This window comes from Schistocerca nitens, chromosome 6 (assembly GCF_023898315.1).
Source record: "Schistocerca nitens isolate TAMUIC-IGC-003100 chromosome 6, iqSchNite1.1, whole genome shotgun sequence".
In the NCBI taxonomy this organism is placed as follows: Eukaryota; Metazoa; Arthropoda; class Insecta; order Orthoptera; family Acrididae; genus Schistocerca; species Schistocerca nitens.
The window spans coordinates 243,716,405-243,733,251 of record NC_064619.1 but is presented as its reverse complement, the minus strand read 5'-3'; the positions used below and the strand labels follow the sequence as shown (position 1 = coordinate 243,733,251).

Below are 16,847 nucleotides of genomic sequence, written 5' to 3'. Positions count from 1 at the left end.
GAGTTGTACTCAAGAACAGGTCATGCTAGTGTCCTATATGGGGTCTCCTTTACAGGTGAACCACTCTTTCCTAAAATTCTACCAATAAACCGAAGTCTTCTCTACTACTGACCTTACATGCTCTTTCCAGTTCTTATCACTTTGCAATGTTACATCTAGATATTTAATTGGCATGACTATGTCAAGCAGCATACATACAATACCGTATTCAAACATTAAGGGATTATTTATTCTACTCATCCGCACTAACTTACATTTTTCTATATTAAGAGCATGCTGCCATCCATTGTAACAAACAGAAATTTTGTACAGACCATCCTGAACCATATACAGTCATGTAATGAAGATACTTTTCCATTACCACAGTGCCATCAGCAAACAGTTTCAGTTTCCTGCTCACCCTGTCCATCAGATCACACTCTCTGGGCACTCCTGATGATATCCTTGTCTCTGACCAACGCTCACCATCCAGGACAATACACTGGGCTCTATTACTTAGTAAGTCTTCACAGCATTCACATACCTGGGAACCTTTGTTGACAGGCTGCAGCGAAAGTGACATGTCAAATGCTTCCCACAAATCTCAGAATATGGCATCCACCTGTTGCCCTTCATCCACGGTTCACAGGATATCACGTGAGAAAAGGGCAAGCCGAGTTTCAAACGAGTGATGCTTTCTAAGCCCCTGTTGATTTGTGGACCGAAGCTTTTCTGTCTCGAGGAAATTTAATACATTTGAACTGAGAACATGTTAAAGAATTCTCCAGCAAACCAATTTTAAGGATGTTGGTATGTAATTTCGTGGGTTTGTTCTTTTATGCTTCTTTTAAACAGGAGTCACCTGCTCTTTCTTCCAGTCACTTCGGACTTTGTGCTAGACGAGAGATTTGTAATGCAAACTAACTAAGGGGCCAGTGGTGAAGAGTACTTTTTAAACCTTAACTCTATTTCTATCTGGACCTGGTGACCTGTTTGTCTTTAACTCTTTCAAGTGTTTCCCCTACACCGGGGACGCCTATTACTATGTCCTCCACACAGGAGTCTGTGCAACAGTCAAACTCTTGCATGAATGATTTCTTAAATGTGAAATTTAAAACTTTGGCTTTCCTTTTGCTGTCTTCTATTGCCACAACAGATTGCTTGATGAATAAATGGATAGAAGCCTTTGACCCGCTTAGATATTTTACATAGAACCAAAATTTTCTTGCGTTTTTGTCCAGATCTTTTGCTTTTCAAAAGTGCTCAATTTGTCTAGCTTAACCTGCTAAAACTGATAAGACACCTGCTAAACACTGAATGACAGGCCAGAAGTGGTGCTCAGAGCTTGCTTATGGTATATTGGTTGCCCTGCAATGATGGAGACAATGTTCGCATCATATGTTAAACACCCTTTACATCATAAGCTTTAATCATGTTGAAAGTATCACTTCTTAGCATGCGATGACTACATAGAACTGCCATGGTTTTTTTAAAAAAAAAAAAAACACCCACACACACCCTGTTGAACAAAATGAAATGAATATGTAGGTTTAAAAAACAAATTCCAAAAATTTTTAAATTTTATTTCTACCACCTGCATAGGTTGTTCTTCAGTTTTTTTGAAACTATTTCTGTGTATAATTGCTGCAAAAGGTCTCAACAAACCTTACCTGCTTCCATTACCTTCCGTAGATCTTTTTCAAGCAATGCAGCCTGTTTATCTATTTGTTTCTGCTCTCGTTCTAATGCTTCCAGTTCATTTTGTATGTAGTTATTTACATCCTTTCCACACTAGAAATAAAAATTGTAAATCAGTATAGAACAGTATGAATATGGAACAAAAACCATTTATGTCCACTTGATTTGGAAGTACAAACCCCTCTTTGATGAGCGTCTGGAGACTTTTCTGGTGAAATTCTATCCATAAGAGCAGAAAATGAATGAAGTGGTGATATCGCTGGTTTATTAGTGTTTGCTTCATCCATAATATTTTGTGCAACATGACTATTATCAGAGGTCTCCAAAACCTTCGTAGGACTTGTCGGACTTTTCGTTGGACTCCATGGCGTGATGTTACCATTCTGCTCATCCTTTAGACAAAATTAATTCATTTATGTGGTTGGTAAAAACTGTGTAATTCAAATAAATGTTTCTAAACTAAAGAAAATGTGTTAAAAAAATTTGAAGTGGCACAATTGTAAAGGACAGTAACTTTTACACTAAATACACTGCTGGTGCTTCACAGTCCATTACAGTCAGAGAGAAAAGTTGTCAATACTATATCAATAGAAAACTTAACTCTGGGAGAAAATTTTGTCCTTAAATTTCTACTAATACTTGTTAAAGCATAGGTGAACAATTTAGCAGGGTGCGCAGCAAAATATAACCCCAAATGACAGTAAGCAAAAATATATTCTGCAAAAAGTAATTAAGGAGAATGGTGTAAAGAATCTTGGGTATAAGCTGAAATAGAAGCAAATGTTTAATGCTAACAGTCATTTATGGATGCAGTGTCAAGGTGTGTCAACCAGTATATTAAAAAAGGTAACATTCATACACTTAGAAAAAACATGCAATTCTATCACTGCTGCAATAGGAGATGATCATTATTTTTACATACCTGTTTGCTATTCAGCATTTTTTTATGGAGCAGCAACATGACTTCTACTCTATAGATGACTTTATGATTTCCAGCTTAGGATAAAGGGTACATAATACTGTGCGTTATTTTTGGTGCTTGTGTAGGTTTGTGTGCAAAAAAGGTAATACTTATTGTTTTGCAATATGCTTAATGTATGCCGATTATGTCTGTTGTTGCCAAGGAAAGAACATGGAAGTGATAATTTAACTAGCATCACTTAAGGTTTGGCTGATGAATTGATCTAGCATATGTGAAGAAGACAATGAAAGCATCACAAGTTAAGGAAATTTAGGGCACAGCATAAAAATGCAAGGAACTCTAAAATAAGCTAGAATAAAAACAGAATCAGAGAAGAAAATATCTATTGCTACACAGCAGTCACGAGAAGCACGTAGGCCAGCAGCCAAAGGAAAAAATTCATTCAGAGGAACAGGTAACAAATTTTAAGAAACCAATTGCTAGTCTTAGTCATGTAGCTAAAGAGGTAAGAGATTTAAATAAGCAAGGAACAGATCTATCAACAGAAAGAAGAATATGGCAACCATCACACAAAGGATAATTGATGTGACTGATGGGTTAGAAGTTCTAGTGTTGCATTCGAAATTCAAGCACACAATATCAAAAGAAATTAAACAAACATGTACCTCCAATTAATCACATAAGAATGGGGGTATGTGAAACCACAGTGACAGACAAAATTTTTGATGACAGTGTTGCTGTTTCCATACTTCCAGTTGAGATTCCTGGATTTCACTAAAGCTTGTATCAGTTCTTTTAATTAAATCTGACATGCACTACACTTCTTTGTACTCTTGTAGTACTCACTATCAAGTCTGGTGATAATGGCTACTGAGAGTTAAATGATAAGAAAAAGTATATTCCACTCCGAAGCACTGCTTACAGTAGTGCAACAAAGGTTGGTACTTATGTAAATAAAAAAAACTGTTTTGAAAAATATGAAGCTTTTATAAAGTTTTGTTAACTAATTTGAAAATCCTGCAAGATATCACATACAGCTGGACACAAAATGTTAGGCACAGGAATCACAGACTAAGATATGAAAATATAAGTTCTCTCTTCACGAAATATTACTCGCATCTTTATAATGCTGTGGCAGGAATCTAATGCAAGAAGACTCACTGCTTGGGGCAATATGCTCATTGCATATTGCACCATGACACCCACATAGGCAACACCACCCACCTGCTGGTTCGTGACTGAGTTACCGAAACGAGAGGCATACTGACATGCAGTGTACACAACATTCGTGTCGGCCACATCACAATACACCCACTTTGGTACATTTAAATACTGGCTGCTAGGTCAGGCAGGTCATCTGGTCGAATTGGCAAGTCATGTCAACGTCCAGTACGGCCTCAGCTTCAACCGTGAAGCCAATACTGCCCCATCACTTAACACTTCTGAGATTGAGTTCAAGTCTCAAGGCATAACGTTTTAATGTATTATGTCTTTACTACTACTGAGTTGGTTCATAAGTTCATAGCATTTTCTGAAGTTCAATGAACACAACAGATACACATAACATAGAATTTAGTCATCAATAATATATTCTCATGCACTATTTACAACAGTCTGCCAATGCTGGAGTAACTTCCCGATTCTGCAATGATAGAAATCACGTGGTTTTGAGGCAACTTGCTGAGCCATGGTCGAAGTGCATTTTCATCTGGGAAGGAAGTTCCTTGGAGGCTGTTCAATATAGAATGGAAAAAGGTGAAAATCCAAGGGCACAAGATCAGATGACTTCCCAACGCAATTCCTGTAACTGTTTGTCAGTCCAGCAGAATGTGGGTGGGCATTATTGTGGAGTAGTATCACTTCACACAGTCTTCCTGATGGTTGTTTTTAGATTGCATCAGCAAGATTCCCAGTTGTTAAGAGTAAATGTCAGCAGTGATGTTTACACCATGGAAAATCAATTCAACAGTACTCCACACCATCACTGTTCCACCAAATGCACAACATTAACATTTTTTGAATGTGCGCATGTCTTTGTAAGGAGAGTTGCTGTTTTATATGAGCAAAACCATTCTTTTCTTTTTCTTATGTTAGAATGAAGATGTCATTTCTCATTACAAGGAATGATACAGGATAAGAATGATTGATGATGTTCATGAGCCAACTGAAGACCAGCAAGCAAAGCTGCCCCCCCCCCCCCCCCTTTTTTAAACTGGCTTTGAACATGCAATATCCATACTCCTGATTTTTGAACCGTCCCCCATGTAAATGTTGCATGGTGGTAGAATGATCACAGTTCAACACATCTGCCAGTTATTGAGTACACTGATGTCGATCATTGAGGGTTAATGTGTTTAAATGATCTTCATCAAACCCCGGCAGTCTTCCTGAACATGGAGACACACTACTGTCAAATCAGTCCTCCTTAAAACGAGAAAACCATTTTCTTGCAGTGCTCTGTGCAGTGGCATTATCCCCACACATGGCACAAATATTTCTGGCAGTTGTAACCCCTCTACTAAACTCAAACAGAAGAATACCTCAGAAATGTTCCTATTTCTCCACTTTTCTAGCATACACAGCTCCTTTCACTATCTCTAAGTGACAATACAACAATACGCTAACTCAAATAGCAACACTGAAGTACAAATAAAAAATGACAATTGATACATAAACCAATAGCAACTGGAATACCAACATGCAAAACAAAAACACTACAAACTTGTGCACCAGTCTAATACATTTATTCACATTAAATTTTGCAAACAGAATCCACATATATTAGCCAATGTACCAGCAAAATTATGTCATTGTAAAACACATGGTTCAGAAGATGTCTATGGTCATGGGCCAGAGCCCAAGTGCAACTCGAGCCTGTCATGAAAGTGATATCCTGAAGGTCTTTCTGGCTAACTGAGTCTGATTTTGAAGTAGTACACTGCCCTGGGTAATAACATGGCAATGCTCATGGATTAAGTCACAAAGTACAGGTGTTAGTATATTTCTGCAGACAAGTGGCATACAGCTTAGACTACTTACAGACTGTCAGCAGTCTGGAATGCAAGGCCAGTTTGCGCTGATGAGCCAGAAAGTTTATGCGATGAAGTGTTGAGGCAGGCTCACAATTATCTTAGCAGCGCATGGATGTTGTCTACCTACTGGCATCATTTTGTGGAAAATTATTGATGGAGGATGCACAAGTAGGACCTGAAGCAATATGTGAAAACTGCATACCCACTGCATAAATGGCTGAGATCAACCTTCAGCAAATTGTATTACAGCAACTACCGGAGGTCAACAGACGTTTCCAAATGATTGGTATGGATATCCTCAGACCATTTGCACAGACACTGATGACGAATTAATGTATACTAACAACAACTGATCATTTTACGGAACATAGTTCTTATTATAGAAAACAGCAATCTATAATTATTATAAATAAACTGGAAGCAGTCTTCATCGCATAAAGTTTTTAATGTGGTGACCGATTCTGATCTTATTATAACTGTCTGCTGGAGGCGGCAGCACATGGCAACCCTCTTGCTTGTGGCTGGTGGTGTACTGCCACAGACTGTTCTGAAGATGATTTTATAATAAGATCGAAACCGGTCTCCACAGTAAAAAATTTGTGTGTTCAAGACTGCTTCCAGTTTATTTACAACTGATCACTTTTCGTGTTATTTGGCTATGACTGTTGTGTCAAGCCAGTAGGCAGAGAAGCAGCTGATGCAATGGTGAACCATTTTGGATCACTGGAAACTGACAATTTATCCGGGCACCTATTACATGTCAGAGTTAATAAAACAATTATGAGGTGTGATGAAACTGGAACAGGGAATTTTTACTTTTCTTAAAAATCTTTATTTATTCATCAACTTTGTCCCCTTCAAAGTAAGAGCTTTTTTCCAATCTTGGTTGCACTTCAGGAATTCATTTTTCTTTATGGCATTCAGCTCCTTCAGCAATTCTGTTTTTATCCCGTCAGTGGTGGTAAAATGATTACTTTTCATGGTTACTTTTTAGCCTCAGGAACAGAAACATTGCAGGGGGCCACGTCCAGCAAATACGGTGGCTGAGGTAACATAATTGCTTTGTTTATTGCCAAAAAATCATGAGCAAGCATTGAGGCAATTTAAAAAAGTAGTTTAGCCACAACTCTTGTCATTTTCTTCAGACTGCTTCAGGATCATACAAATGGCGCACAACTTCCAGGTATTATTCCTTATTGACCGTACAGCCATAATGCAGGAACTCATGATCCACTATCCCATTGTAATTGAGGGAAAAGGTGAAAAGAACCTTCACCTGTGATCAAAATAGTTGATTTTTTTTTTTTTCTCGTCTCTTCAGGAAGTTTTCAATGGAACGAATGGGCCTTTGTTTCACTGTCATACCTACATACCCATGTTTTGTCATCTGTTATAACAGACCTCCTTTAGAAGTTCTGGATTATTGTAGACTTGATTCAGCAATTTCTGAGCAATGTCTACATGACATCAGTTTTGTTAAATATCCAACAATTTTGGAACAAATTTTGCTACTACATGTTTCATGCCCAAAACACCTGAAAAAATTGCTTGAAATGAGCCAAATGATATGGTGAAATCATCAGCAACCCCTCTGATGGTGATTCAGCATTTTCCCTCAACCATTTTCTTTACTTTTTCCACACTGTCATCAGTAACTGATGTGCTAGGGCGTCCAAGGGCAGTCATCATCATAAACAACTTCTCGACCCTCTTTGAAAGGTTTACATCACTCCAAATCTTGTATTATTCATAGTAGAGTCACCAAAAGGCAGTCACCATTTAGATTGCGATGGTGTATTTTATTCCATTTTTCAAGCAAAATTTAATGCAAATTCTGGGATCCATATTCTTTGAAAGAAAAAATTCACTGAGCACCCAAAAACATTTACAACCTTTTCGACTGTCAACAAAGAACTAAATATTCTAAACAGCTGAAAATGTAATAATACATCAGGACCGCATGTACCAAGAAGATGAAGTTTGAAAATCTGATGTATAAAGCCCTCAAAATTAAAAATCCTTGTTACTTTATGATCACATGTCTTACGTTTTTTGCAAGATCTAATGGGAGAACAGAATGAATGTAAAGAAGCACAGGAAAAATGTTGAGTTGTTACGTGAACAGTGTCAGCCACCTTAGCTGGGTGGTCAGTGCATCCGACTGCCGTGCAGCGGGGCCCAGGTTCAATTCCTGGCTAGGTCAGAGATTTTTCTCTGCTCGGGGAATGGGTGTTGTGTTATCATCATCATCATCATCATCATCATCGTCGCCCAATGTGGTGTCAAGTGAAAAGACTTGTAACTTGATGAAAGAACTTCCCCAGACGGCCATCAATGCCATACCATCATTTCACTCCATTTTATGTGAACAGTTGCCGTAGTGACAGGGATGCTCTCTACTGTATTTCTATAACTCAAAGGTACACCGAAGTAGAGGAGTATTACCGTACAAGGTCATTTTTAGTCCCCTTTAGAACTGTCTGAACCACTTCCTGGGTAAGATGTATCAGCTGTACATTATTTACCAAGAGGTTGAGGGGTATTTGGTGGTAGGTTCAAACAGCAAATACAAAAGAGCTGGGCTTGCAGGAAGAGATACAAAAAGAGATGGCCAAGCTGCCCAAGTACCAAGTTCGACAATGTGTAATGAGTATTGTTGGTAAAACCCTTTGTTCCAATGGGAAAAACAAAGAAATTCATTACACAGTACCAAGGGCCTTACTTGGTAACCAAAAGACCTCTCTGGTCAACATTAAGTTACAACTCCCAACCTGTTATGTACTATTGTGGTGCACATAGGAGCATTTAAAGGTGGCTGAAAACCCTGCCTCAGTTGCAGGTGGCTTCCTCCAAAGGGGAGTGAGTGAAACAGGGGAGAAGAAAGACAAGGCCCAGCAAAAACAAATTAGCCCTATGATTACTCCAGCTTATCCATATGCTCTAGGGCCGTGGTGTGGTCTAGTGAGCTAACTGAGGATTTTCTCTTCCTCTACGGCACAATATATATGCAAAATTTATCTGTGCTTTCTCATATTAGTTACTGTGTGTGTGTGTGTGTGTGTGTGTGTGTGTGTGTGTGTGTGTGTTTGTTTTTTATGATTATATTTGTGCACATTAAGAAATAGTGATATTCAAATCATAAAAAGTATTATATTTATGAAGGAGGTTTATAAGAAAGCATAGGGGAAACATTTTTCTGTAGTTAAAAAATGTGTGTGTAAAATGTTAAAGGAAATTTTAGGTGAGACTTCTATTTATGAGAGATGTGTAATATTGTTAATGCTACAAAGAAATTTAGCACCAATGATTTCAAGCTCAGTAATGTGTACATGAATGTGCTGAACTCAGCAAAGACAGTTAATAATGTTATTTTCAAATCATATTTAATAGATAATATTAGTTGAGATATTTTTATGTCTGAAAATGTACTGCTGGCTGCAACTGACCAGCACTTGTAAAGGGTAGGCCCACAAGGCTCTTTTCAATGGCAGACCCAGCAGCTGTCATGTGCATATGCTATGACCAGGGTCATTAAGCAACATGGAATGATCAGAACTGCAAAGGCAGGGTCTGATAATAACCAATGGCACTCATTGTGACATCTTGGGTCATCTGTTCCTGCTAACTGCCACCATTACTGGAACCACATCCATAAATACCACCTTTTCCTTATTCTATCTACGTGCTTTTGCCTCAAAATTCTCTCTAGATAAATCCGACCTTCCTAAACGCCACCCTGGACTCAACCCTTCTCACCTCCACAGATCAAATGCCAGCCATCCAGAATGGTTGGACATTGAGGGAGCTAATACAACCACATACTTGGGAATATATGACAGCACTGTAACGAACATTAGCACAGACTCATCACATAGGGAACCTCCATATCAGTCATACTCTTAATTTTGCACTGTCTATTACTGTCTCAGAGACAGAATTGCACAGATCCTGCCCCTCACAATCTTCCACCTGGAAGTTCACACTAAGCATCAGGTCCTGTGAGGAAGTAGCTTAGTTGTTGAAGTGTTGTAGAAGGACTAAAAATAATGTAACTCAAGACTAACATAATGTGCCCACGAAGGAGTGTGAAAGTTAGCTGGTTCTAGATACAGCAGAAGAGAGAATTCGGAGAGCTGAATTTTTCCACAAGGAGAAGAGTGGTACGGTTTTTTTTTTTTTTAAAAAAAACTGGCTGGCTATAAACATTGAATACATGGAGTACAGAAAATGCAAAAAGTTGGTCGAAGCTGAGTTTTTCTGTAAAGACTGATGCTGCAATGGCAGAACAATGTGCTCCATCACATCATGAAATAATCTCAGGTGGCTACTGAAAAAATACCAAATGTTGGATCAAATAGCTGCGTTTGTGTCCCAACCACAAGATAATTTTCACAGCCAAAAATGTCTTATTTCACTGAATGCAGCCACAGAGAAGAGAGACTCTACTAGAAACGAAGTGTGTAAGTAACACAAAAAGGAATATGTACAGACTCATAATTGGTACAAATGTTTCTCATGTAGTCAAATGACACAAAACAGTTATTAATGGGTAATACTGAACTATTATTTCATGAACCACTGAACTAATTTTATATATGCTATCAGCAACATAGTAGCTAAAAGTGAAGATTAAGATTAAGATGAAGGAAAGAATTCTGTAAAGGAGTGGAAAGTTAGAAAGTGGCACCCAAGCATAAACCTCACAAAAATATTGAAATGTATGAATGTACATACATGGTGATTCAGCTGCCCCTACCAATGCTGTTTTATGCAACCTGCAATGTTATATCTGGCCTTCAAAAACCATGTGTGAGATTTTCATATTATCTTGCTTACTATGCGCAGTATATTAGTCACACAGAAGAAATGAACACGACATCTTTGTAGAAAATTTAATGCAGTTTGTCCTTCATATGCCACTGGCTGGGTCTAGTATTTACAAATTGTAAAACTGACATTTGTATAAATTTTATTTAACAATTTTGTGAATTTTAACAATATAAAATAAACAATTACATCATTGAGCTTGTGCGGCCTTCTGACTACAAAACTACTGTGCTTATAATGGTTAAGTTTGAATCGAAGGAAGGAAGGAAGGAAGGAAGGAAGGCTGACTTTAATGTCCCGTCGACATCGAGGTCATTACAGACTAAGCACAATTGCCAACTGGGCAAGGAAATTGACTATGCCCTCTCAATGGAACCATTCCAGTCTGCTAACCACTGACCACTGCACCACCTTCCTCAGTACATTTGGACTGAATTGTCAGTACAATTATTTTTAGTGTAACATTTCCAAATGTGTCTTTTCTTTCATTAACTTCATGGTCACATTATCAAAATAGCCAACTATGCTGGTAGTATAATGACCCAATCAATAGAGACCAAAAGAGTTTAAATATTGGGAATAGTTTGTGTATTCACAAATTTTTGCACAATGGCAGGAGGAAGTGCCACGAACAACATACTAGAAATCCTCACTGGTGAGGGACGAGGGTGGAGGTGGAGTTGGGTTTGAAGATCACTTTTGTATGTTTTTCTTGATTAACTCAAAAACTATGGCCTCCAGAAAAAAAGCTTTCCAGTACAAATTTTAACTACATTAAATTTCGTACAAAAATGTCTTATTCATTTTTTTCTGTAGCATTATTAGTTTGTGCATAGCAAGTGAGAGAATATGAAAATCTTGGGTGTGGTTTCTGAATGTCAGATATGAGACTATGGGTGAAAAAACTCTCCAAAAGACAAAGCTCAACTTCAGCAATAATCAGCAATAATCAACAATAAATCAACTTTAATGTGATGGTAATTTCAAATTATGGCTCTTTTATGTCACTTAGGAGACAGTTTTCTGACTTTCATAGAAATATTGATCTATTGGTTAACATTATAAAAACTATCTTACACAAATTTAGTGAGATCTGTCTACAAACAAAATGGGAAGAATGACAAACTGACAGGCTTTAGATCTACTGCCTGACTTACTTTATGCTCTGGTGATTGCACTGGAGATGATTCCTTCATTCTCTCCAAGGTCCGTGACAAAACATTATTCTGGTCATCCGATTTTTCATTCTCCCTAGAAGGACTATTATCACTAGCACCTGTGACTGTAAAAAAATTTTAAAAAATGCAACCTGTCAAGTTTCAGTTGTACAGTTTCAAGTACATAGAGATGTATTCAAAATAGAACAAAATTTCTTGTTTACCTTTGCTGTTAAACTCACTTGGTGAAGTAGGAACAACACCCATTCTTGCTTCCGCAATAAGCTTTCGTGCTCTTTCTCGTAACTGTTGCTGCCTCTCCTCATCATCCTGTAACACCAAGAAACAGTAAAATGTAACAAATTTATAAGGACTGAGTGATTTCTCATCATTGTTTTTAACTGGATTTTTAAATTACAATGTAATTTTATCTACAAAATATTGATTGAGAGTTGTGGTAGTCATACAAGAGTGTTTTAACATTGTGCATGCATGCTGTGTGCACGCGCGCGCGCGCGCACACACACACACACACACACACACAACACGCACACCTGTACCTCTATATTGTGCTGGCTGTACCTAGAATTCTGAAACTTCTGAAACTGGAGTTTGGCTGGTTGACTAGGGTGGAGACTGCGTCAGATGGGGTGGTTAGAGGAGGAGGGGACAAGCAGGAAGAGGGGGGGGGGGGAGTTTGGGACAGACAGCTAGCAGCTCAGCAGGATGCAGCAGGTGTGCAGACTAGGAATGTGGGAGGGAGGAGTGGCAGGTGCACAGGATAGCCATGCAACACACAGGACCAGAGACAATGAGACTCAGAGCATGATGAAGGTGATGTGGAGCAGTGTATTAGGAAGGGGTGAGAGGACAGAGGAAGGGGAGACAGTTGGGTAGAGGGTGTGGGGTCAGGGGTTAGCTGAGAATGAAGCCAGGCAGATTAGGGGAACGAAGGATGTGTTGCAAGGACAACCCCCATGTAAGTAGATCAGAAATGTTGGTGCTGGAAGGAAGAAACCGTATGGCACACGTTGTGAAGCAATGCTTGAACTTTAGCATGTTACGCTCAGCAACATGTTACATGACTGGGTGGTCAACTTCGGTCTTGGCTACAGTTTGGTGGTGGCCATTCATTCTGGCAGATGACTAGCTGGTGCCAATGTCCACATAATATGATGTGCAGTGACAATTAATATACAATATGGATGCTTTCACAGGTGGCTCTGCCTCTGATGGGATATGATAAGCCTGTGACATGACTGGTGTAGGATTTGCTGGGTGGATGAATCAGGCATGTCTTACACTTGGGTCTTCCGCATGGGCATGATCCATGTGGCAAGGGGTTGGGAGTGTGAGTGCCATAGGGATGCACCAGGATGGTGTGCAGTTTGGGTGGGCGATGAAATGCTACTTTGGTTGGGGTTGGAAGGATCTTAGGTAGGATGTCCATTTCTGGGGCATGACGATAGACTTGTGAAGAATATGGTTCAGTTGCTCCAGCAGTCTGGGCTGATAATAGGTGATGAGGGTGGCGCTTCTTTGCAGCTGATTCTTGGGGGGTGGCGGTTGGGGTGGGGGAGGGGGTTAGGGGTGTGTGAAGTAATGGCATAGGAAATGGTCTGTGGTCCGCATTTGAGGGTTAGTACCTGCCATGAAGATGTTTAGCGTGCTGGACAAAGGAATCCCCGTCACTACAGACATGCCATCCACAGGTGGATGAGCTGTGTAAGAGTTGTTTTTTGGTGTGGAAAGTGTGACAGCTGTCAAAATGCTGGTACTGTTGGTAGTTAGTGGGTTTAATGTGGACAGGGTTGTGGATGGTACCATCAGAGAGGTGGAGGTTAATGTCCAGGAGAGTGGCATATTATCCTAAGTATGACCAGGTGAAGCAGATGGGGGAGAAGGTGTTGAGGTTATGGAGGAGTGAGGCCAGAGTGTCTTGACCAGTGAAGTGTATGAGGAATGAGATAGTGTGTTTTGAGTTGGAAGGTCTTCTGGAGAGGTAGTATTTAGCTGTGGCAAGGCCATGGGCATGAGGGCTGTTGATGTATAGTGAGGTAGCACAAACAGTGATGAGAAGAGGTCCAGGAGGTAATGGGGTGCATATTGGTGAATGAAGCAGTTAATATCTTTCAAATACAGGGAGACAACAATTTACCCACAAGAACAACTCTGAATGGAATATAACAAAAAATTATGCACCACAATGCACATGAACAGATCATACAGGAGATAAGGTAAGGGACAGATTGTGCTTCAGTGCCCAGAAGGATGACAATGCTGGTGACAAAACAAGCTTGTAAAGACACAGACAACAGCTGAGAAGCCAAGTTAGAATTTGTTGTGGAAGTTAGGATCCATAGTTAAACTTAATCTTATGGTAAGATTATTTGTGGTAAGGATAGAAGAAACTGCTACAGTCTTCTTAAATGGACACACTGTTACAGTTTTCATTTGTGGGAATCAAGATGGTGACATTAAATCTTGGATGTGTTCTTTTCTAGTTTATGTCCAATATTTCTACATCACAAAGAAAACAGAGAAACAACTTAAACTGTTTGAGGTGATAGTATGAGTTAAGAAAAGAAAAACAGTGTGTTGGAGTCTATGGGGCAACTGGCAATAAAATCAGCTGAAAAGAGAAGAAACAAATGAGTGAGCAACAAAAAAACTCAAAGATGACAGGGACCATGAAAACAGCTTTCAACTTAACCAAACCTGATTCACACTATCTACATAACATAGCTGTCTGGCAGTGTAACAGCCAGAAGCCATCTTGCTCATAAAATTTGTGATAACCTCCACTACAAAACCTATGTTATAGACCAAGTTGTTATCAGTTTTTTGAATTCAGTCAGTGTGTAGTATCACTTAAGTAATAAAATCAAGAACTTGCTTAGGCCACCAAACAATATTGTGTCTTATTTTTATTAATAATTTGGTACAGTCAATTTACATTTGAATTCAAAATTCTTACTGGAATCAACCTTGTCATTAACACATGCATTATAGTCTTCACAGATTTTACAACTTCCATTGTTTGAGTGTGAATTACTGATATCATTTACCAAGCAGACAGATTCTCGCTTGTGTGGCTTAAAGAACATGCAGGGTGTAGATCTAAGTCTGATTTAGAGAAAGTTAACAAGTTACTGGTGCTTCAGTCAATATTTATGTGGTCTATATTTTCTGCATTTGGCTACTAACATCATTACCAGAAAATATACAAAGGATGATCAAGAATTTTCTGTTTGAATGCCATACAGTCCAGAATCATGCAAAATCATAGTGTGCATTGAGGCAATCATCCCTCTGATACACCAGATTGAAGATACCTGCTGCATGAAGAAGTCCATAACTGCCTGCTGCACATCATCAGACAGGAATTTTTTGACACCTCAAGGCTTTTCTTAATGGACCGAAGGCATGATAATTGCATGGGGACTATAAGGCAGGTACTCAAATGTCTCAAACATGAGTTGGCGTAACTTCTGCATTATGGTATTTGCGATATGGGGATGTGTCTTATCATGAACTTGCCGCAATATTCCAACACAATGGTTTTTCAACAGACATGCTGCCTCATGCATATTCTTCATTCTCTAAAGGATGTTTAGGCAGTGTCTGCCCTTCAGCAGCCAAGAAAAGAATAACAGCACAATGGTCCTGTTTGGACTTGTCATTAGGTCATAATGTTGTATGATGTATCATGTGGCGTAACTTGCTGTGACAGAGAGAGAGAGAGAGAGAGAGAGAGAGAGAGAGAGAGAGAGAGAGAGAGATATTGTTTATTACTCTGTGGCGGTCAGCGCTCACATAATTATTCTTAGGATATAGAGTTTTTTGTTCTTGTTAACAGTAATTTTACGAGAGGAGAGCCATTCTTGTGATGTAAAAATCGACGCCATTGGGAGTTTTTGATTCACATTGTAAAATATAAGTGTATATGGAAGGAAATCAGTTAATAGAACAATAAAATATTGTTCATTTCAAGAAGGTACGTGTTATTACACACCCAGCAATATACTTCTATTGTGATTTACTAATAAACATCAGCTTGAGAACAGTTCTGACGGGAGCGTTCAGTTCTAATGAAATAGTTCGATGTTTTCTCCAGAAAAGAAGTCACTTCATGGATCATTCAAATCCACAATAGTACCTGGACATTTCTCAGAACTGAAAGCAATCTGATTGCTATGCAACAAAGCCCCGAAGAATATTTCTCCGTACTTTGGTTACCACTTTCAGCTCAACACGGTATCTGCAGCATCTGGAGCAGATTTCTACAACAGCGGAAGCGTGTAATCGCTATCAGTTTCACACACCGCCCTGTGTATGCTGTATGTATTTACCCACAACAGTGAACATACAGTTACTCACACACACAGAAAGACAATACTAGGTGGTGTGGGGAAACATTCAGTATAAAGGACCTGTAGAGCTAAACAGTAATTAGCCTAGTAAGAAAGGAGTCTTTGAGTCTTTATAGTTGCCCTAGATCATGTTTCCACATTTAACGTACGCATGTCAGAAAGACACAAATACTACATTAATCCCTTGTCTACACGTCATGTCAGTGTTTATATACTCACATCCAAACCATTTATATACTCACATCCAAACCATGCTACACTGCATATACACTGCATCAACTACCACAAATGGAAACTTTTTTTATCATTCCTTACAATATAAGTGGTAAGCAATACAAAATATCTGGTAGTACTTACATCATGTTTTATCAACAAGTACTGGTCAACATTCTCAATAAAAAAAGACAAATGATAGAAAGGGTCGTTATAATATTTTACTGCAAATTATTCAGTTACATGATATCGGTTCCACCCCTTTAAAATACACACACACACACACACACACACACACACACACACCTCATCCCAGTACCATCATTTCAACAGAAAAACTTATTTTTTTCCCTCATAGTACGTTTGAATTTTATTCTGAAGGTTATGTCTGTTTCTGTCTTTCTGAGGTAAAATATATTCAGGCTACATAGTAGCTTATGGCGGATGAATTTTACTAATATTCTAATATTTCGCAAAAGGTGAATGCTTCCAAAGACAGGGTCACACCAAACCAGAGGCAAGGAGATACATTGTGAAACAGAAAATTAAACTGAGATATGAGTTAATTATCATGACCTGCTCTGGTTTAGCTCACTTCTGTAGTAACATATGAAACTGCTGTGTATGCCATTAGCAAATATGAATA

The 16,847-nt window shown here is 38.8% G+C and overlaps 1 protein-coding gene across 3 annotated transcripts in view; it reads right to left on the bottom strand.

The window, feature by feature from the left end:
- Positions 1 to 16,847, bottom strand: part of LOC126263010 (EH domain-binding protein 1) — a 206,933-nt gene that overhangs the window by 40,741 nt on the left and 149,345 nt on the right. For 2 of the 3 annotated variants that reach the window (XM_049959974.1, XM_049959976.1), the window contains 4 exons: positions 11,840 to 11,945; positions 11,616 to 11,740; positions 1,857 to 2,069; positions 1,650 to 1,770 (listed from right to left, as the gene is read on the bottom strand). In XM_049959974.1, the coding sequence (XP_049815931.1) occupies positions 1,650 to 1,770; positions 1,857 to 2,069; positions 11,616 to 11,740; positions 11,840 to 11,945 (565 nt within the window). The remainder of the gene's footprint in view (positions 1 to 1,649; positions 1,771 to 1,856; positions 2,070 to 11,615; positions 11,741 to 11,839; positions 11,946 to 16,847) is intronic. The other variant, XM_049959975.1, reaches the window with a different exon arrangement.